Raw genomic sequence first — 23,792 nt, forward strand, 5'->3', positions numbered from 1 at the left:
GCATCTGAATTTTTGTAGCCACCTCATTTCATTCAAGTTTTTATTGTTGATATTATCTTACTAAATGAAAGTAAATTTTAGATGAATGTTCTCTTCCCATCAACCTGTACCTGACCTCAGAGCACATTATCAACATGACTGAGCAGAAAAGCAAGTTCAAAGAATTGAAGGAATTGCTCATATGATTGAACATGGGGAGAGCAAGAATCCACACCAGGTTTTCATTAATGCTTCCACATACACAGTTGCTTTGGACTATAAACAACTGACATTAAATCTAGTATCTTAAATGAAAGTAGGTTGGATGTGAATTAGATCATTTGGGAACCAGTTTCATTTGTCTGGAATTATAGGGTTTCCCAGGACAAGAGAATTTCATTGAATCTAGAACAAATAAGAATGGTTGCTGAATTTCAAGACGACCTCTAGATGCAATCTACCCTAGGATTTGTAGTGAATAAGTGATGGGATTAGTTATATATACTGACAGAAATTATTGCATCTTCATCATGAGAACCAGTAATCTACAAAATTTAATTTGTTAGTGAAGATCATGGAAATATTTGAAAGCATGAGTTATGTGTGGTAAGCTCAAATCTGAATAATTATCCACAATAAACACAATTCTCAACAGTTTCATGAGAACAGTAGAAACTTGGAAGGTATTAAGCCATGGTCCACAAATTCATAATCTAAAAGCAGTTTAAATTAAAAATTAGTGATTCTCAGTGGTATAAAAATCCTATTACTTTATTTTCACATATTTCCACTCACCCCTCTAAGGAGAAATATTATAAAATAAATGATTTGAACTTCTGTATGCTCATACCTTAAATTGTTCAAATGTAATTATGATGTAATAACACATTAAGAATAACTAAATTGTAAAAAATTTTGATCAATGAATTACTCTACATGCTTGTTAAAACACAGGCTTTTGATATGTTCCAAAATATTTGTGTTCTGAGAGAGCATTTCAAGAATTTATTTTCTTTTCAATAAATATGATAGTTTAGCCTTTCATTTTGAGTAACAATGTTTTATTTTCTTCTGTGTTTAGCTTTAAAATGTGTATGGGCTATTATGTCTTCTGGGAGAGTTACTAGTTTATGGGACACATTTTAAATAAGAACGCAAAGTCCAAGCATAATTTTGGACATAATGAACTTGAAAAAATCATTGCTAGCATAAGAGAAAATTGCACAGGTGTAGGAAAATTCCAATAACATGCAAACATACTGTTACTATGGTAATACAATTTAGAAAATCTGGGTTACCTTGTTGCTCTGGAAACAGCCTCATGAAGACCAAATCTCAAAACTTATAATGGCCATTGATTCCATCCCTAGATTCACTGTATACTTATAACCTATAGTTTCACATTTTTGAAGCTACAACAGTGAGCAATGAGCCTATTGGGGCCGCGCCAGGCCCGTCGGGCGCCCTCAGATCCCGGGGCCAGGGCAGATTTGCACCTTGGGACCCTGGGAGCCTCCCGCGGGGAAGGATCTGCTCCCTGGAAGCGCCCGCCAGCTGGGAGGGGGCGCAAGCTGCTCCTGGAAGTGGCTCCTGGGAGTTTCTAGGAGAAATGATTTAATTTCCCCACTGATAAAAAGTCCCCAAAAAGTGATTATGGATTTATTTCAAGATCATTTATCAATGGCTGAAGAGATGCATAGTAACCTAGCAAAGTCTAAGATTCTGACCATTACCTTACCAAGGTAGCTGATGATACCAATTTTATACTTGCTTTCTATCATCTATATTAACAACCCAATTACAACTACTACTTTTTAAGTTTTCCATTTCATAGTGTTTATAATAGCCTACAAAACCAAATAATGTGTTTGGACAAGCAAATTTTGAACTTTGATTTTTTTATTTTAAAAATCACACAAAAGTGTTTTTTATGGGAAACATCTCACACCCTAATGATAGTCTATCAAAAACATTCTGATAACAGTTGTGTTCTGCTGGCATCTTTTGTAGTAAATAACACTTAGAAAATCTGAACTACCTATGATCCAAAACAGTTATTTTTGTGTTTGAAAGACGAATTTCTCCACCATAAAAAAAAAGAAAATGAGAGAAAAAAAAATGTACAAGTTCACTGATTTGTGTTCATATTTTAATATATTGACCATGCTTTCAAAAATGTGTGACAATAGGGGCCTCCCCGGTGGCGCAGCGGTTGAGCGCTGGGTTGCGAAGCTGCCACAGCCTCTGCAGCGCCGGTTCGATCACCGGCTGCTCCCCGGCCACCAGAGGAGAGTCCCACATGGCGCGCAGACCTCTCCTGCCGCCCGCTGCTCCCCTCAGCAGTGTGCTTCGGTCCTTCTGCCTGCCCTGCTCCCCGCTCTGGCTCTGGTGAATTCTCTCACCCTCCCGTGCTTCTGACTGTACCCAGTGCTTTTATAAATAAATGAATAAATAAATAAATACTTAAAAAAATCATTTAAAAAATGTGTGACAATATTACAAAAGTGATTTATGCCCCTAACTTTTCATCTTAATCTTTTCTTTTATAGTTGCTTTCTTCTTATAAACAAAGCTTAGACTATAGGGTCATAAATACAGTAGGGTTCCCTCTTTAAGCTGATATTTGACTGAAGAACGTACTTTACATTTTTTAAAGAGGTAACATTGGTTTGCAATGTAGTTTCTTGCTTTCATTTAGCATATATTGTAAATTTTAAAAGAAAAGGGATCCTAAATCCAGGCCACTTTTCACCATTTGAAGTGCTGGGGACCACCCTGTGCTCCCTCTGTCCCCTTCATATATTGAAGATATAAACTCCTAAGTAACTGCAGGAGGAGACAGGGCCTTAAGGGAGGTAAGTGGGGTAAATGAAGTCAAAGCTTGGACTACAGGGTAGAAATTTAATCTTATACAACCGATGTCCTTGTAGGAAGTCAAAGGACACCAGAGTTTGCTCACTCTCCCTCTGCAAACCACACAGAAATATTTCTGTATTTTCATATAATTTATTGAAATCCATTTTTAACACATACTTCAGTTAAAAACAGGTAGACGTGAACATTTCACAAATTAATGAGAGCATATATTAGGGGTTGATTTGAAAACTGAAAATAATCCACCTATTTAATTGGGATAATTATTCATATACTATCACTACTGAGAGGTCACACTGAGAAGGTGGGTGTAGATATGTCAGTTAAGTGAATCCTTTCCCAAAACCAATCCTGATAGCACCTTAATTTTGGATTTCTAGCTTCCAGACTTTTAGTAATTTCTGTTATTTAAGTTACATCATGTGGCATTCTGTATGATGTGGCAATCAAAGTGGACAAATACAGGTATTATTGTATTTGTACTATGTATTTCTCACAAGCTTTCAGTCTTTCTTTAAAGCTATGATTGTTGCTTAAAAAATGGTACTACTGATTACTTGGATGTGGTGGAGGTCACCTAAAGGAAATAAGCTCCAATATTCATGTGGTCAAGAAAAATGTATGAGGTTAGTAACAGGTGCAGATGACAGCAAAATGTCTATTGCCACTTCCTTTTGCATTTGAACTGACTATATATGACAATGTACATGCCATTTTACAAAAGAAAGTTTATGTATTTTGGGATCATGTTCACAGCCACTCCTTACATTTTCTATAATTAAAATAGCATTTTATTTCTCATTACACTTAGGTAAATTAGTTAAATGCTTCTAACCACAGGAGAGAACTACCATGAATAGATCACTATGTACATGAAGTTTTACGCTGAGGTTCATAGAAGTGCCAGTCATTTATATTACAACTTCCCTGTGGGTTATATAAAATAATAAGAAAAGTCAATAGTTAGCTAACATAAGAAACAGAGATGTTTCCTAACCTTTCAAGCTTTTCCCATGGTAATTTACTGAAACAGACTGGAGGAAATAAAAGAAGAAAATAAGAAAAAAAGAGAGAAAAAAGGGAGGGGGGAGAAAAAGAAAGAGGTGGTGTAGTTTTCCCTACTTATGTAGTCAGAAATACATTGTAGTAACTTTGTTTCCTTAAATGTGTTAGTGTACATTTAAGGGAAACATTTTAATTAGATGATATATATTAATATTCAATTAAGACAAACTATATCAAAGGACCAATACAACTAAGCAAAATTAAGCCCACCTGGCTTATTTTTTAATTATTCATCACAATCTCTCAAGGAGGTAGAAAAGATGGTTTTCATCTGAAATAACTTGCTTAATTCTTATTTGTCTTTGAAATTGTGAGACATCAACATATAAGTACATGAAATATATTTTTAAAATTATATTTGTTTTATAATTATTCTTATATGCCCTCATGTTAGAAATACACATAATCTGAGAAATATTTCAAAAGTTCAATTAAAAGTTATAATTATGGAAATAAACAAATCTTAATAAGTTTAATTTACTAATCTATGAAAATATAGCTACATTAAGAATTTGCCAATCAAAAGCTTTTTCTTTCAAGTAGTAATAGAAAATATCCACTGCAACTTTTGGACACTGGTACACTATGTCAATTAGGGAGCACGTCAAAAAAAAAAAACAAAACTTGATGTTTAATAAATTCTATGATTTCCCATAAGGTCTAAGACAGTATTAGATATGAAAAACAATGAAACTTCAGTGACAAGAGATTTTTCATAGCATGCCAAGAAAACAACGGAGGCTGACAAATAATAGGACATTCCATGGCAGATATAGGTCAAAGAGCTGTACTGGAAAGTCAATTAATAGTAGAAAATTTAGGGAAAGTCATTGTTGGTAAAGAGATGACAGTGACTTTTAAAATGATACCTAGATATTGTTTTTTAAGTATTTTTGGAAAAATGATTTTTATTAATAAAAGTTCCTATTCACAAAACTGAATTGGACCTAGGAAAACAGACTAATGGCCAAAACTTTTGTTTTCCAAAGCAATTACTTTTGCTTACCTAAAGCATATCCATCATCAGGTCATTTGCCAAAAGTTAAATTCAGCAGGTATGGGATGGGGCCCTGGAAGCAGTAACCTATGGTGCAATTGTTCTGCTGCAAAAACGTTTAGAAATCCTTATCCACAGAAGACATGGTTTGCATCTTATTTTAGATATGATGCAAATCAAGTCAAAAGATGAACAGCAATTTAATAGTGTATTTGATTATAGAGATATTAAAATGACTTTGCATCCAAAATGCACTTACTAATCAATTATTTGATCTCCATTACAAAAATTATCTTCCAAGTTTTACTTTTATAAACATTGTTTTACAGAGGCAATTAATCAAACATATTACAGTATCTATAATAGTCTCCATCTCAATAAGTCACACATTTCCTTGACATTTTGCAAACCAAGAATTAAAAAACTATGGGAACTTTATGAGATTGGGAAACTCACAAGACTCAAACTGTGAAAAAGCACCAGACTCTCACATTGATTATGTTATTGCTGACCCATGATCTTCCAATGTTAGAGAAGCAATGAACTAGTCTATACACCTATTTGCAGTTTATAGATCTGTTTGCATGAAGATACTGACAGTTTAATGTACTCCTGGTATAATTTGAAAGCTACTGAAATGATTTCACCTATTTGAAATGCACAAACTCTTACAACTTGATGCACAACCAGATGGGAGAGTGCTGAACCAAATCTGGTTTGAATATGTAAAGCATAAGGCCCATCACAGGCCTGATTATAGTTATTGAAGAGTCAAGCAAGGACTAGCTAATATTTCTAAATCCAACTATTATAATTCTAATGCACATTTGGCAGTAAATACCAATCTAAACATTTTGTGAGATAATTTATAAAATAGGTTATTTTGTTTACTCAGTCTTATTGTATAATACCTTAGCTTGTAACATTAAAACAGAATGGAAAACTGAAAGTGCTTTCCTGTGCTCTCCATAAGACAGGCTGTCAAATCTCTATTTTTTGATTTGGCAACTATTAAAAATCTTCTTAGAAATAAAGTCACCTAGATGCTTTCATTATTTGTTTATTTACATTAGGTGATAAAAATCAGATTTTTATTTGTTTACAAATGGACATACATTAATTTCTTAGTTGTTTTTTTGGAGGTATGGTTGACTTACAACACTATATGTAATTTAGAGGTATTTTAAATGACATCAGGAATTGGGAACAGCATCATGTGGTAATCTTCAACTTTTAGTTTTAAGATAAGTCCTGGACTCCGTGGTGGTGCAAGGGGTAAAGATGCAACCTATGAAGCTGTCCGCAGCTACTGCAGTACAAGTTCGATCCCCAGCCAGGGAGCAACCCACACGGCACTGCAGACCTCTCCTGACTCACCCACTGCTCCCCTCAGCAGTGTATTTCAGTCAGTCTGCTATTCTGTTCCCCACTCTGTCTCTGGTAAATCCTCTCACCCCTGCACTTCTGGCTTACACCCAAGTTCTTGTATGCATGAATAAATAAATCTTTAAAAAATAAAATAAAGTTTTAATAAAAGGATAAGAAGACCTTATTCTTTATAAAACACTTTGGCTGAGATTTGAGTCCATTTTCTCAAGCTCACTGAAATTTTGAATAGCTAGTGAATATCCTCTATGAAATAACTTTTGACACATTAGAATCACCCTTGCCCCCACCCTTTATTAACTATGAGGCCCTGGGAAATAATAAAACCATGCATTTCTGAAACATAAAATATTAAATATAATTTTATTGTATCTCTTAGTCTTTAAATAATTTTATGTTGATTCAGTCAATCTAAATCAATCCAATGAGAATACTTTGCTACAGGCCAGTTTGTTATGTGTCAGATCATAGGAAAAGACATGATTTAAAAAAAAAAAAATCTATCTCCTTGAATCCCAGTAGTCACAAAGATAAACTGAGATAATGAGTATGAAATACTTTCCAAATTAATGAAGCACTGCTCAAGGGCAAGGTTGTAATATAAATAATACCATAACCACAATTTTGTTCTTCCTGGTTTCACTGCAATGCCTTTATCCATCCCATTACCTTACTTCCATTTTTTTTGAATTTTTCTCTCAATCATGTGCATTTTTCAAGTACATTAAAGAAAAACAAAATTACTTACAATTCACAAAATATTTCAAGAATAACAAACACACCCAGTTCTTATAAGTTAAGCTGATTTTTATGTCTCAATATCCTATTTCTTATTAAGTTTTATGTCTTAGGTTAACTAAGATTTGGTATTTCTATTTTTTTCTGCAATATAGATTCTGCCAAGTCTTTCTTAGACTTCTTCATTTCTTGGTAAAATTTACTTTTTCACCCACATTTTTTAAAACTCTCCTCAGGGTCCCCCTGGTGGCTTAGCAGTTAAGTCTCAGAACTTTAACTTCTAGAGCCTGAGTTTGATCCCCAGCCAGGAAGTTAAACCACACATGGCACAGCAGACCTCTCCAGTCTCACTTGCTGCTCCCGTTTGCAGTGTATTTCAGTAGATCTGCCTGTTCTGCTCCCCCACTCTGTCTCTGGTGGATCCTCTCAATCCCTGAACCTCTGGCCTACACCCCAGTACTTCTGTGTTAAAAACAAAACAAAACTCTCCTCTAAAGATATCTATAATTGCTGACCCTTAATAGAAGCCCAGTATGTTTATAAGTAAAAGAATGAATAAATAGAAGAATGAGTCTTTCAAACTTTTAACAACTGATGAGTCAATATATGAGCACACATTCTTTCTTCTTCCTATGAAATTCTAGGTTTACACTTCTCACCAGATATGCTAGATGGACTTGTGTGCATGCTTGCCCCTGCCATCCCGTAACACACATCTCAGCACATTGTCTTCACTCCAACTTTATGAGAATATGAGTAAACTGAGGCAAAGAAGGGTGCAAGTGACTTGCTCAACAAGATCCAGGAGCTAATTAACTGACTGAACCAGTATCCACATACAGACACATACTGAATCAGTATCCACATACAGATATAGTTCATACTTTGCAAGGTTTTCATTAATGCCAAAAATAGTATTAAAATATTTTAATGTATTTATTTAAAAGTAAAAATTCATTTTTATTGTCACTGAAAGCTTCTCCAAACCAATTCAAATTCTAATTTCATTAAGGTGATTCCATATATAATCAAAGAAAAATAGTTAATTCATGTGTTCTCTCTATTATTTCATTTAGCAATTTTAATATGTTTGCAGTTACTCTGAGGTCTATTTTACTATATAGGATAAGATGAGTTGCTGTCTTACCAAAAATGTTTTCCTACAAACACCTACCTCAAATTACCAATTAGTTTTATGAACTTCGTAGAAAGAAAAATAAAAGTTCTTTTTTTGCGCTTTTGAATCACAAAACACTTTTAGCAATTAAGAGAGTAAGTCTTTACATGAAGAATTAATATTTATGAGAAATTTCTTTGAATAGGATATATAGACTTGCTCGTGACACTAATGAATAGAATATTTAAAGAAAAATAATTTGGTATGCTATATTAACAAACATAACTCTGGAACATGTTACTGTGTCCATTTACTGAAAGCTTTTCAGATAGCAGAAAATTTTTTTGGGAAAAATAAAGATGCTTTAGGCCTCCCTGATGGCACAGCGGTTAAAGTCTCAGTGCTATCAAATTATCACCAGCCACTGTGGCATGAGTTCAGTTGCTGGCCAGTGAGCTAACCTACATAGCACAGCAGACCTCTCCTATCTTGCCCTCTGTTCCCCTCAGCAGTGTATTTCAGTAAATCCACCTTTTTTTTGCTCCCTACTCTGTCTCTGGTGAATCCTCTCACTCCTTGTACCTCTAGCCTATCCCCCAGTTCCATATGCATAAATAAATCTTTAAACAAAAAGATCTTTGCTCCTACATATACTTGGTCTATGAGAAAGTTAAACAGACTTTTTAAACATTAGTTATTAGTAATAAACATAAAATATTCATAGATTGTTCCATACCTGTTTTATTGGAAAGTCTAAATGATACCATCTTATCTGGAATATTACATACATTCCTCACTGAAGCAATGCAGCTATAATTAGCATAGTCCTGAGGTCGAAGATTCTTTAGTTTTAAGATTTTTGTTTCACCCTGAAAATGTAAAAGAGGTAATTAGAAAAAGCATGAGTAAACACAGCAAATTAATAAGTGACAAGCATTATATTAAGTTATATTATTATCAGAATGGTAGATTACCTATTTTTTTAAAGAAAATGTCCTAAATTAAAAAAAAAAAAAACACTCATTGCATTTAAAAATAATAACCTAATATGCCTGGAGATAACATCTTATAGACTACAATGAAAATTCATAACATTTTCTTTGCAAATTAGCTTCCTAAGGAGGGGAAATCTATTTCTGGTGATAGTTATGCAAATTATGCACAGATCAGAACAGTGTACTTAATAATGGAGTTTATTCAACAAACACTGCAATCTATGCAGACTTCAACATGAAATGTTATCAGAGAAAAGGATTCCAAAGAAGAGCCAATAAATAGAAACACTGTTGGTAGAACAAAGTTAATGAAGTCAATCCAAGATAGATAATTAAATTTATATACATAAATATTTTTGTATATGCAACAATGATGGGTGATACATCTAAAGCTCCATTAAAATGTATTCATGAATATTTCAATATTATCATTGCTCTCGTTATTTATATTTAGGAGTTCAAGGTCTAGGTCTCCCAAGTAATTCTGCAAAATTGTAGATTGACTCAAATTAGGCAAGTGGCCAGAAATATTTCATAAACGCTTGATGAGCCAGAAAAGACTGTGTAAAAATTGAAACTGTCCAGAGTAAAAAAGGCAAACAATAAGAACAAAAGCTCCTGTCCAATTCCAGTTAGGTAGGTGCCCTGGGATTTCTTAATAGTCTAAAGTAATCAGTGTATCTTTTAAAATCATACCTCTTAAAATTAACTTAATTATAAAGATTATAAAACAGTACCTAATAAGACTATATTTGTTACAACAATTTTAAAAATGTTAATATTTTCCAGATAATGTCTGTATGAACCATGTTTTTCCTTTATTTTTCTTAAGTTATACCACTCTACACTATTCATACACTACTCAGAGTGTTGGAATATTTTGACTTAATACATAAAGAGACTGCCTGCTCATTTCAATTAAAGAGCTTGCCCATGTTTAGCAGGCATACAGTTTTCCAAATGTTTCCAGTGAATTTCTCCCTCAGTGTGAATTGGCATTGATGGCTATAATTCCTTTCTTTCACTGTCAAAATTTAGCCTTTAATCAGTCACACTTCTCACATTTCCTGAACAACAATCTATCTTCTAACTTTTCTTTCAGAAGGACATAGCTTTTTTTTTTCCTACAAACATGCAAATACACCCCACACAAATACAGAGGAAATGTGTGTTTCCATATCTTATATTAGAAACATATACTCAATGTATTACATAGTTCTTATTTGTTTTAATTCCTAGAAAAATAAGCTTAGATTGAAGGCACAGTTGGAAGAAAATGTTATTATTGAACCAATTGAGTGATAATTTTTGAACGAGATGATACTTAGTTCGTTACTTCTATGTCTGTAACTTCTTAGATATATACATCATTTTTCTTTTCTTCCTCTACTCCATACTTAAGTATTGGATTTCCCTGGAATTCTATTTCTTCCACAATTAATCTCATTTTATAAAATTCTCCTAGGTGATCTTATACTTTGTGATGAATTTCTAATACAAGTCCTGTTCCTCTGGCCCTCTCAAGTCTGTATACTTATCCAGAATTGTCCCTTAAGTTTCAGATGCATATACCTAATTTTTACCTCACTATGTCTATTCTCCTGTCTAAGAAACACCTATAATTCAACAAGACTATTTTAGTCTTTTCCTGTGAATCTACTCTTCCTTCTTTAATAGCAAAAATCTTGGAGTTTCAATTATTATTATTTTTTAAAGATTTATTTATTTATGCATACAAGAACTGGGGTACAGGCCAGAGGTACAGGCAGTGAGAGGATTCACCAGAGACAGAGTGGGGAACAGAACAGGCAGATTGACTGAAATACACAGTTGAGGGGAGCAGGAGGTGAGGCAGGAGAGGTCTGCTGTGCCATGTGGGTAGCTGCCTGGCCAGTGATCGAGCTCATGCTGCATTGGCTGTGGTTAGCTTCACAGGCTGCATCTTAACCCTTTGTACCACCAGGGAGGCCCTTAAATTATCACTTTTTTTTTTTTTAAAGATTTATTTATTTATATAAGCACTGGGTACAGTCAGAAACACTGGAAGGTGAGAGAATTCACCAGAGCCAGAGCGGGGATCAGAAAAGGCAAACAGACAAAATACACTGCTGAGGTGAGCAGCGGGCAGCAGGAGAGGTCTGCGCGCCATGTGGGACCCTCGCTGGTGGCCAGGGGTAAAACCGGCGCTGCAGAGGCTGTGGGCAGTTTTGCAGCCCAACGCTCAACTGCTGCGCCACCAGGGGAGGCCCTCAATTATTACTTCTTATTCATATTTTCAGTATCTCAATCTCAGCTCATTTTACTGAGCTTTAAACATTTAAAATTTATTTAAAATTTATTATTTAATATAATGTCTTAAAACCTTCAGTTAGAGAAATCCTGATTGTGCGTAGCACAGTTTAAGAGTGCAAACAGCATAATCTAATTTATAACCAGGACTTAAAATACACAGATCTGACCATACCTTGTATCTGCTGAAAACACATGTATGACTTGCTATTGTTCTTAAAAATAAAAACAACAGCTGTTAACATGATTGTCAACCCTATCAGATCTGCATTCTCCTTGCCTCACTTGTCTCCTCTTGTTACTTTGCAAACATCCAGCCTCCTCCTACTACAGATATTTTGTTCAAGTGTGGTTCCTCATCTCTCTCTGCCCAAGCAATTTCACCTCATTTCTTACATGCTATACTCCTCACTTGCACAGGTAAGCCCTTCCTCACTTTCTGCAGAAGAGGAATCCCTTTTTGTGAGATCTGCTCATATCTGTTCATTATGCAGTCTCATTTTTCTAATTATTTTGACAATTTATTTCCTGCCAGATTCTCTCCTTTGCCAATAACTACCCAGGGGCATGGGTTGCCTGTTGAACACTGAAGCATTATGTCCCAAGTGCCTAGCATAGAATAGTCACTTTTTAAATGAAAATGTTTTCATCAAAATATATTATAAATATCTGTCTTTTACCACTCCGGGCTCTGATTTACACATATTTATTTCTCCAAAATTTACTATCTGTGTGGCACCTGAGCTGAACAGATGTTAATATACATATAGTCAATCTTCTGAAATCAGTCATACAGTGATAATGACTCTCAAATGTATATAAAGGATATCCAAATATATGCAAAATCTGAACAGTGATGTATGGATGTATATTTCACGATAAAGTCTCTTTTATCAAATAGAGTTATTTTATTCTGAAGTACTTGTTTCTGTCTCCACAGACAATTTTTTTTAAATTGAGGTATAATTTACATATAAAATTATATTAGTTTCAGGTATACAACACAATGATTTGATACTTGTATAAACTGCAAAATGATCACCACAGCAAATCTATCATCCATAATTTTATGTTGTTACAATTTTTTTTCATGTTAGCTTTTAAGATGTTTAATAAAATATAATATAAAATAATAAAAAAAATTTCAAGTAGGCTGAGAGATATATTTATGAAACTGAGCTATGGGTCACCACAGAAGAAGTGAACAAGTTATGATCAAGAAAGTATAAATGGGAAGTAAGCCCTCAGGAAACATGAAACAATCAAGTACATCTGAATCAACAGGAATGAAGCTTGAAATCACTTTAATAAGGGATGTATGTAAATAATGTTTTGTTTACCAAAGTTTTTATAGTCAGGAATGTTATCCAAAAAGTAGAGAATATAAATTGAGTAGTAAAATTGAGCTTTTAACACTTGAAAAGAGAATTCATATACATTTTGAGATGATTCCCACACTTTGAAGACCAAAAAGTATGACCTAGTTAATTCCCATGCAGAAAAAAACAGCAAAATGGAAAAGGAGAGATACAAGAGAAAGACTAATTTCACTGTAAACTCAAGATTCACCATTTCCCAAGTGTTCAATGGTCATGGAATTGGAAACTTATTTAGGGTGAGTTAGGAAGCTTAGTTATCTAATATGGACTTACAGGACAGGAATAAAGGTTAATACACAAGATTACTCTATGTCAAACACCAAAAAGGTAAACACTCTATTGAAATTTAGAAAATAACAAGGTAGAGAGTTATGGAAGAATTTGACTCTTACATAACTAATTCACTACATTCAGGAGATGATTTGGGCATTGAGGCTGACCTTTCATCTTAATAAACAGTTTTAAAAACCAGAACATTGTTTTAAAAGTGTGAGATGATATACTACAAAAGAATATCAACATATGTGTGTCTCTCATGTGTGTGAATATATATGGTATGCATTTGAATGTATATGTATAAAGATTTAGGCTTTACCACTTACATTTTATCACATACATTAATTTTATTTAGTTGCTCATATAAATTTAATTTTCTGTGATGCTGAAAGCTTTTTGCATGTGAATTTTCATGATTTGTAAAAAGGAATTTTCAGTTGATTATTGTCTAATTGTCTAATTAGTCTAATTAGCCTAATTATAACTAATTACGTAATTGATGTAAATATGTTCAGTCTTGTAATTAGATGGTGTAATTACAATACACAAGATGATGTCATAAACATCTTTATAAAAGTTCTACAAAATAGCAAAAGAATGTTGAGTTTGTAAAATTTAAGTATGTTTTTTAACATTCACAAAATATTTTGTAGCACCTAAGTTTAAAAATTTAAAACTAATTTTAAAAATAAAGAGGAAGAAATTCTACACATTAGTTTGTAGATCCTTACCAATATTGACATTGTCTAGTGAAATAATAACCCAAGCCTCAAACAGTATTTCCATTTTACATATAAAAACATTGAAACTTTTTTTAAATATTTGCAGATATCAGTAAGTAAGACCTTGCCGGTCAAATTCATTTTTGTTGTTATAATAATTAATCTAACTTATAAATAGACATTATGAATTTATAATATATATAGCTATATGCTAGCCTACATCTTCAATATTAAATAGAAATATAAAAAGCATCATTATTTCTCTTAGACATATTAAATTATATGTTTATGAATATATATCAGCCTCCAAAACATAGACCAATTTGATTCCAGAAACATTACCTACAAAAAGGCAATACCAAGATTTTGTTCTTCAACAAGATGGTGAAATATTCTATTCAAATTCATAGAATTATTATAGGAAGGGTATGTGGGATATCATTATCTTGGTCATTAAAAATTATGGAAAATATGTCATTGGGAGAGGAATGGGAAATCTGTGCAAAAGGGGCCAACTGGTGAAGAATGATTCATATTTTTAATGATTAATATAATGTGGTATATATATTATATGAAGATGTAAACCTCAGACATATAAACTTGTAATACATTGTTACTTCAATTAAAAAGAATAAGCAGATTTATCACCTATCATTAAGAGCCTTGCCTAATAATTTCTATATCTTTAGAAGAGTTGCCCATACTTTATATTAGTTACATCAGAGAAAAAGAAAAATTTAATACAGGTCTTGAAAGAATGCATTTTTCTACATCCCAGTAGATGCCCATGATCAGTAACTTTTTTGCTTCTGAACAGCAGGACCCTGACTCCGAAAGCACTTTGCAATATACCTCAACTGTGCTTCTGCAAAGGCTTAAGAATTCTCCATATATATTTTCTGGCAAATACTGGCAAGGGATCTCAGAAAGATCCAAATGAAAAAGGGAACACATCTGCAATATGTAGGTGATTTACTAATTGTAAATCCTGATTCTAATCTTATCTGGAAAACACAACATCGGTTTTAAACCGCTTCAAAGAATGTAGCTATTGGGTGTCATCTCACAAGGTTTAGAAATACAAAAAAGGTGGCATACTCAGGATTTGAGATGAGGAAAGGCAAATGAAGTCTCATGATCAAAATAAGACAAGTTTAGCTTTTTAACTCCCCAGCAATCAAAGGCAATTATAGGGAATTAGTAGAATTTGGATTCCCAACTTTGGACTAATAGCAAAATATCAAAATACCTTTGTTTGATACCAAAATATCAATAAACCTTTGATAAAATAAAGGGAAGACATCTCAACACCAGCCTTAGTACTACCAGATCCAAGAAGACATCCCAAATCTATGTGCATGAGAGACAGGGAGTTAGACTGGCAGTGTTAATCCAGTCATTAGGATCAGAAATATAGCCCACTGCATATGTGTTCAAACAACTGGACCATACCACTAAGGGACAGTCTCCATGTTTGCATGCTACAGTTGACACCTGTGACCTTGTCCATGAAGCAGAGAAATTTACTTTAGGCCAGTCCATTGCTATGTATATGCCACAATATATTTTGACACTGCTAGTATAGAAGGTTGACTCTGGTTGACTGTTGGGTACCTGGGGAAATGTCAATCGACTCTATTAGATGATCCCAAAATCAGTTGTGAGTCACTAGCTCCTTAAATCCACATACCTTTGCTCCCAATCAATGCAGAGAACCCTGAGAACAGAACTTAATCTTAAACCATAACTGTTTAGAAACTATTGTAACAATATACAGGACAATGTGAGAATATGAATCACTTTTAAAGAAGAATGTAGCAAAACTATGCCCAGAAACCCATCTGCATTGGGACTAGCTACTGTCCATCACCCTCCTCCAAATAAGAATGACTCTAAGAAGTTCATTACATTTAAGATTTATTGTTTCAATTAGTGTTTTCACAGAGTCATTGGGGTTTTCCATGTATACCATCATGTCATCTGCAAAGAGGGACAGTTTAACTTCTTTGCCTTTTAAATTCTTTTTATATCTTTCTCTTGCCTAATTGTTCTAGCTAGTACTTCTGATATTGTACTGAATAATATCGCAAGAAGACACATTGGCTTGTAGCAGATCTTAGTGGAAAAGCTTTCAGTTTTCCACCATTAAGAAAGATATGATCTGTGGTTTATCATATATGGTCTTTTTATGTTGAAATATGCTCTATCTACCCGCTTTCTTTTAGCTACTATTACAGAATACTCTAGAACTGACTTCAGACTAAACACTGGAAACCCTATGATGATGATTAGATTTCAATCCTCCCTTGATAATTTCTCTATTTTTTTTCCCTTTATAAAGTCTAAGGTATGTAAAGAAGCATCAGAAACCACATGGCAAGTAACCATCTTTGGTAACAGTCCTTGGGTGAGAGTTATAGGTCCAGTCCCCATAAGTCTGATGTGCACAGCCAGATCTCTGCTATTGTCCTCCCTAGTTTTGAAAACTTAATTTTGATTTTGTCTTTACAAAAATTTTATCAAAGCTAAAAGTAGGAAATTTGTCCATGTCTGTATGTTGTATGACAGTGTGTATTCCCTTTTTGTCTACTCATTTTGGCATCCAAAGACAGTACTAGTATCCAAACCCAATGTAATGCAAATCTGTCAAGATGCTGGATGAGAACTAATTTGTTTCAAAACATGTATAATCTTAAAATTGTAACATTGGACACAATGTTTTTCCTGCTAGTTCTCCCTCTACACTGTTGGTTAGAATAAATTGTGTGGTATTTTTTTTTTCTCTTTCACTGAACCAAAGGCCCTTTTATTTGTATTTGTGCCAGCAGGTGGCCAGACCCGGAACCAGTAATAAAAGATCTGACCTGGTGACAGTTTAGACCATTTGACCAGTGACAAAGGTAATGTGGAAATAGACTTCAATACTGTGCCATGGTATACTCAATAGCAAAACTGTCAGCAATTTTCAGAGATATACATATTGACAAGTCACAACGGTTCTTTATCTTTGAATAGTAACACATAGGTATATTCAATGTGTGGAGATGGTTTTGTATCATCACTATATTTTTCCACAGTTAACACTAAACATTGGGAGTTGAATTAATCTGAAAGTGGTCAGGACACACACATTGTTTACTACATAAAAAACTATATTAAATGGCAAAAAAATGGGATGCTGCAAAATTTTCAAACTCAGTATAACCTTGAGTTAGAGAATTGAGAAGTCAAATGCATCAATTTTAAGCTTTTGAAGTTGAATATTTTTAATATTTAAAGTTAAGTTGTGTATTTCTCAAGTTAAGGGAAGATGAATATCTAAAAATTTAAATGGTAAGGTCAAATCCCTGTTTATCTGGTTGCTTATATAATACACATTTTTTTTTTTTACTTATGGTCACAAGTACGTTGAATATTTTTCCAAGTATATTTTATTTTGATCTAAAACATTTTCTTGATAATTATTCTCAGGCTCTTTTCTAATCACAAAAAAAAGTTTATAATAACAGCATTCAAATATTCCTACAAGCTTCAATATGTTCATCAAGAATTATGAACACTCCACTCTTAACACATGAGGGAAAAATATTTCATATTACATTAATTATATGTAAAATTACTTCAAATTTAGTTTTATTAAGTACATTTTTAATGAGTCATTAGATATTCTAGTGTTTACATAATTAAGGCTTTATTCTTAGGTAAAGACCAAAAATGAAAAATGGAAATTAAAAACAGAGCTCCTAAAACCAAAGTCAAATAAGTCTAGATTTCTTTATTCCTTTAAAACTTATTGAGCATTAAATGAAGAAACCAAAAGCTTCTGCCTTAAGAAAAAACTTCTGGCCTCCCTAGTGGCCTAGGTGTTAAGTCTCAGCACTATCACCATGATAAGCTGAATTTGATCCTCGTCCAGGGAGCTAACCCACAAATGGCGCAGCAGACCTCTCCTGTCTCACCCACTGCTTCTCCTAGCAGTGTATTTCAGTAAGCTGCCTGTTCGGCTCCCCAATGTTTCTGCTGAATCCTTTCATTCCCCACCCACCTCTGGCCTATACCCCAGTTCTTCTACATAAAAACAAATAGATACAATCTTTAAAAAAGAAAAAATCTCTTCTGTAAAAAGTAGTCAGGTAATCATGTATTATAGAGTGAAATCTGGAAAAACTTTATGGATAAAGAAATGTATTAGGATACATTATTTTTCTCAAGAGTTAGCATTTTAAATTTAACAACCACATTAAAAAAACTGTCCTTCATCATTTGAGTTCTCTGGTATTTCAGCCAAGCACAACTGTCTTTTAAAAGGTCATATTTGGAAAACTCTCTTTTTCAAACAGATAGAGTATTGTATGCTGCCTGAATTCAGAAGGTATCCAAGCAGAGGTGGATGGAAATACTATACCTTAATTCCTACCTGTGTAAAGAAGGGTTCATAAATCTCAACTCCTTTATCAGAGCCTTGTAGTAACACCTCCTGGCCACGTCTCCAACTGTACCGAACAGGTGGGTTGGAATTAGCAACACACCGGAGGAAAACTGTTCTCTCATAATAAAATTGTTCTTTAGCTTCACCTATACTTTGATGAACAGTTACTACTGGATCATCCAAATCTAGAAAAATAAATAAAAAAATCAAGTAGCAATGTTATAAGCAGATATTTATACATATAAAACCTAACCAAAGATGCATATTCTTTATTGATTTGATTACTTATCACTATATTCATTATTTTCATTGAGTTTACTGAACACATTTGTGGAGAAATTTACAACGATAAATGTTAAAGTGATAATTATTTCCTAATATATCTATTTGTAGAGACTGTAAAAATGATCCTGTGTATTTCCCAAAGCAACATATAATAGTTATGAGAGAGATGAGAATTTAAAATTCTCAAGTCTAAGATTTCAGTCAAAACAAAGAACTGAAGTGACAGAGAAATTAACATCCAGCACAATTGACTCTTTCTTTAGAAAACAGCTTTTACAAATTACTTATAACTGATATATTAAACATAACCAAAGAGTTATATTTACAACTTACAATCTTCATTGTATCATATTATACATTTATACTGGGTTAAATTTTTCATTCAAATCGGGTTTTATATTCCACATCATATTTGCTAATTTTAAATGTGCTAACAGAAGGTATTATTAAGTCATTCAAAGGACATTACCAAGATGGCAATACGAACTTCCTTATGTCACTCAAGAGGAACAACAAATAATTAGAACAATACACGGCACTGTGAGAATACCATGGGACCAGGTGAAGGGGTGAGATTGAAGTACCTCAGAGACAGAGTATACTAGAGGAGGGACTGAGGATACACATTATTGGGCCAAAAGTGGGAAAAGACAGTATGTGTAAGTAGCTTTCAATGGAGGAAGTCACAAATAACAGGACTCCTGACACATCAGGGACTCAGAATAGGGAGAGCAGAGATGGTGTGTAGGCACAGTCTCTTCACTCAAGTAAAGACCATAGTGGAGGAGCTGGGGTGCTGTACACAGTCTGGGACCCTAGCATGAAGGACAAATAAAAAAGCACTAGAATATACTCCATCTCCCTTTATTTCTCAGTATTGCTGAAGTCCACTGAAAGCAGAAAGATTACTGGATCTCAGATCTAGCACTCCAGAGAGAAGGGTTATCAGTGGTGGCAAGAACAGAAACCGGCTCCCCTGCCCCACACAGTAATAAGCAACTGGCCCCTCCATGCCCATCACCCACCCCACTGATAAAGCAACATATAACAGTTACAAGAGAGAGATCAGAATTCAAAATTCTCAAATCTAAGACTTCAGTCAAAGCAAAGATCTAAAGTGACAGCAAAATAAACATCCAGCACCCCAATTGACACTTTCCTTAGAAAACATCTATTACAAATAACTTATAACTGATAAAAATAATCAAAGTATTAAATTCATATTACTATAAATTAATTATATTTATATTACAATGATACTGGCCTAAGTACTGCAGGAAGCCAGCAAAAATTGTTTGGTGAAGGGTGGAAAAGTAAATAAATATTTTTTTGAAAATCTAGACAAGTTACATATTTTCAGTGGTGAATACCCTGCTCCTTAGGCCTTCTGCAACTACTGTATCTCACTTTCTAAAGAAAAAATAAAAGTCATCTTAGCAATTCAATGGAATAGCAATCTCTGTCTTCGTGCAGATATTTTCTGACTGATATACATCAATTAAACTCACAATTCAGTAAAATCAATAAAAGCAGTGCTCCACACTCTAGGACAAGGTCTAAGAAGCCTGTTTGTACTTGAGTGCTTGGACACAATAATTAACAGTGCTCTATATGTGTGTGCCTGTGGTGAGGGTGGGACAAACAATGGGGTGAGTAGGTTAGCTTGAATTTCCAGTGAATTGGGGCCAGTTATCCAGCGGTCTGACCAACTAATGTGCACCTCAATTAATGCAGTAATATACATTAAAACCTGTCAAGGCCTGTTGTGCAAAAGGAAGAAATACACATTGAACCACTTCATATGGAAGACTGAATATGGAACCCCTTAAGATTCTTAAGAGACCCATTGGGATTTCCAGTAATTGTGAAACATCCATTGGAATCCAGAGAGAGAAGATTTTTGGCATAATTGCTTCTGCCATTTCAAATGCTCACTGTGAAAATAATTAGATGATTTTTTAAAGACTAAAAAATACAAGGAAGAAATCAGTATACAAGTAAATGTTGAATGATCAATTAGCCATCAAAATATATATTAATGAAACATTTTGTGGAGAATTTTTGTGAAATATTTTTAATTGAGAACTCAACAGAGGATTATACTTGGTATGGGTCAAGGTTTACATAGCAGTCACAATGAATTTAAATCTGTGAACTAATGTGAGCGCTCTCTCTCTCTCTCTCTCTCTCTCTCTCTCTATATATATATATATATATATAAACTGCTATGTATCTTTATTCTGAATTTATCAGGTATGTGATTTAATGCAATCAATCATCAGATTGGCTTGATTTTTATTTCATTGAGTCTGCTATAAGAATTGATTTTCCCCATGAAAAAGACTAATTTTTTGTGCACAAAAATTTTCTCCCAGTTGGTGGGGTTACACTTTGTTTTGGTTATTGTCTCTTTTGCTGTGCAGAAGCTCTTTAATTTGATGTAGTCCCAGCTGTTTATCTTTGCCTTCACTATCACTGCTTTGAGCGATGTGTCTGTAAAGATGTCTTTGAGGTGCATGTCATGTAGTGTTTCACCTGTATTTTCTTCTATGTATTTTATGCTTTCAGGTCTTATGTCTAGTTCTTTAATCCATTTTAAGTTGGTTTTTGGAGAAGAAGGAACTCTCCTGCACTGCTGATGGGAGTGCAAACTGGTCCAACCACTATGGAGAGCTGTGTGGAGATTTCTTGAACTACTAAACATAGAGCTTCCATATGATCCAGCAATTCCACTCCTACATATTTACCCAAATGACACAGAAACATTAATTCCAAAGGGCACCTGCACACCTATGTTTATAGCAGCACTATTTACAACACCTAAGCTTTGGAAAAAACCCAAATGCCCAAAAATAGATGACTGGATCAAGAAGATGTGGTACATATACACCATGGAATATTATTCAGCATTCAAAAAAGATAAACTCATGCAGTTTGCAGCAACATGGATGGAGCTGGAATGGATCATGCTCAGCGAAATAAGCCAGAAAGAAAAAGAAAAATACCGGATGGTCTCACTCAAAGCAGGAATTTAGAAAACCTAAATAAGAGACCAGGAAAAAGACTAATCAATACAAAGTAAAAATCAAAATCAATAAGCAACTATAAACCAGAGACACACTATGGGCCACAATGCATACATTGTGCAAAGATGAAAAATGATGTAAGAATTATATAAAATAAAATATTAAAAAAAGAAAAAGACTAATTTTTTTCACAATATATGGGCACATAAGTTATAGTTTCCCCCCAAAAAAAATCAGGTTATAAACAATGCAAATATGTGTAAAGTTAGATTGGATTTTCAGAAAGAATTAAAAATATGAAATAAAGTTTTAAAAAAAAAGGAAACAAAGTCACAAAATGAGTAGACAAAAATTATAACAACTGGAGATCTCAGTTTATATGACATCACAAAAAGAGAACAAATTTCATAATCCAATCTCAGAGTTATTAAAGATTATCTCTCTGGTCAGATAAAGAGTTAAACATTTCTATAGTAAATAAATTAACATGTAGAAGAAAACTCAGGAAAGGTAATCAAAATGATATAAAAACTCAGAAAAGCTTATCAAAGGGATTCAACAAAACTCAGAAAAACAAATTAATAAGTTCAGAAATAAAATTAATGAACTAAAGTTAGAAACTGAAGTGTTAAGTAAGAGAATGACAGAGACTCAGGATGTGAAGAGTTCCAAAATGAAGTCAACATTTTACAATGCTATGGAAACAGAAGAGTCAAAGTGTGGGAATGAACTGGTAGATAGTCACTTACACAATCTAGGGGGAAGAGACAGAAGATACAAAACAAAACAAAACAATGAAGAAGCACTATTCTACTATGAAGCACTGTTATTACTATCTGACCCCATTAGAAAAGGGATCACAATGATATGGGGATGCCAGAAGGGAAAAGGAAAGACAAAGGGACAGAGATTATTCAAAGAAATAATAGTGGAAAACTTCCCATACCTGGGAAGGGACTGAATACACAAGCATATGAAGTTAAAATCTAAATGCAAAGAGACCTGCACTAAGACAAATAGAAGTAGTGAAACTATCAAAAGTCTAAGACAAAGCGATAATATTGAAGGTTCTAAGGGGAAGGAAGCGCCTGCTTCCTTTTCATATAGGTAAAAGACTTTCATCTTACTTCTCAGTAGAAACTCTATAGGCCATGAGAGACTGAAATCATATATTCAGAGGAGTCAAAGATTAAAAAGTGCCAGCCAAGACTACCTGCTAAACTCTCTTTCAGGTACATCTAGTGATGACATATTATATTATCATGGTTCGTAGAGAATTAAGCAACACAGTCCATAGTCTTGGGCACATAAAACCTAATAAACATTATTCATTATTATTAATAACAATAATACTTTTAAATATGCTTATTACCATCATCATTGCATTTCATTTAGACACCATTATTTCTGGTTTTGTCTTACCTTTATCTCACCAATCAATAAAGCATTTAAACTCAATATAAATAAGTAAAAATATATTTCATTGTGTTCAGGCTACCACGTTTCTAAATGACAATCACTATTATGTGGAGATTGAGGAGAAGCTACAATGTTTATATAAACATAAGAATAGTGAGGTGTACAAGCATAAGATACCTTGAATATATAAAAGACATTATTCCTTAGAAACAATTCTTTTTAATGTGTTAAAATACAAAGTCAACATAGTGAAGTAAAAGCTAAGGGATCAATGTAAAGAAAAGAATCCAAAATTTCTGCATATTTTAAGAGTTTTTCAAATGTAATTTGCTTGACAGTCCTACTTAGATTTCTAGTTTTGCAACATTCTGAGCTTTTTTTTCTTCCAACATTAGATTCTTTTCACAACTACCTCAAAGGCCTCTAATTTTAGTAGTGTAAATTTACAGAACAACTGCTGCCTTTTGCTACAGTTTCAGGAACTTTCAGTTTAAATTCACTCTATTAGCTGTGCATGGGATATATGTTGTCTAATTTTAATCAACTGGTGTCATCATTATTATGAAATATCTGAAACCTATGAAAATATTTATTTGGTAATTAGTGCACATGTAACCAAATACCAGAAAAGAATGATTAGCTTAATTCAACCTAGTGAGATTAGAATAAAGAAACTAACTCAACTGTAATTATTTTTTTCTTATTTTCAATATTAATTCTTTGAGACTGAGCCTTAGTTTTAGAAGAAACAAGTTATACTTTAAAAACAAAAATCAGAAGACACAAAGTTTAAGATCAAAACAGAATTGGATGATG

General features: G+C 33.6%; 1 protein-coding gene across 1 annotated transcript in view; it reads right to left on the bottom strand.

Moving 5' to 3' along the window:
• Positions 1–23,792, bottom strand: part of MDGA2 (MAM domain containing glycosylphosphatidylinositol anchor 2) — a 729,529-nt gene that overhangs the window by 207,906 nt on the left and 497,831 nt on the right. Inside the window, 2 exon segments of the mRNA XM_054690202.1 lie at positions 8,893–9,025; positions 18,235–18,431. Coding sequence (XP_054546177.1) covers positions 8,893–9,025; positions 18,235–18,431 — 330 coding nt within the window.

This window comes from Talpa occidentalis, unplaced genomic scaffold, assembly GCF_014898055.3.
Source record: "Talpa occidentalis isolate TD23 unplaced genomic scaffold, MPIMG_talOcc4v2.1 talOcc4.11, whole genome shotgun sequence".
NCBI classification, from domain to species: Eukaryota; Metazoa; Chordata; class Mammalia; order Eulipotyphla; family Talpidae; genus Talpa; species Talpa occidentalis.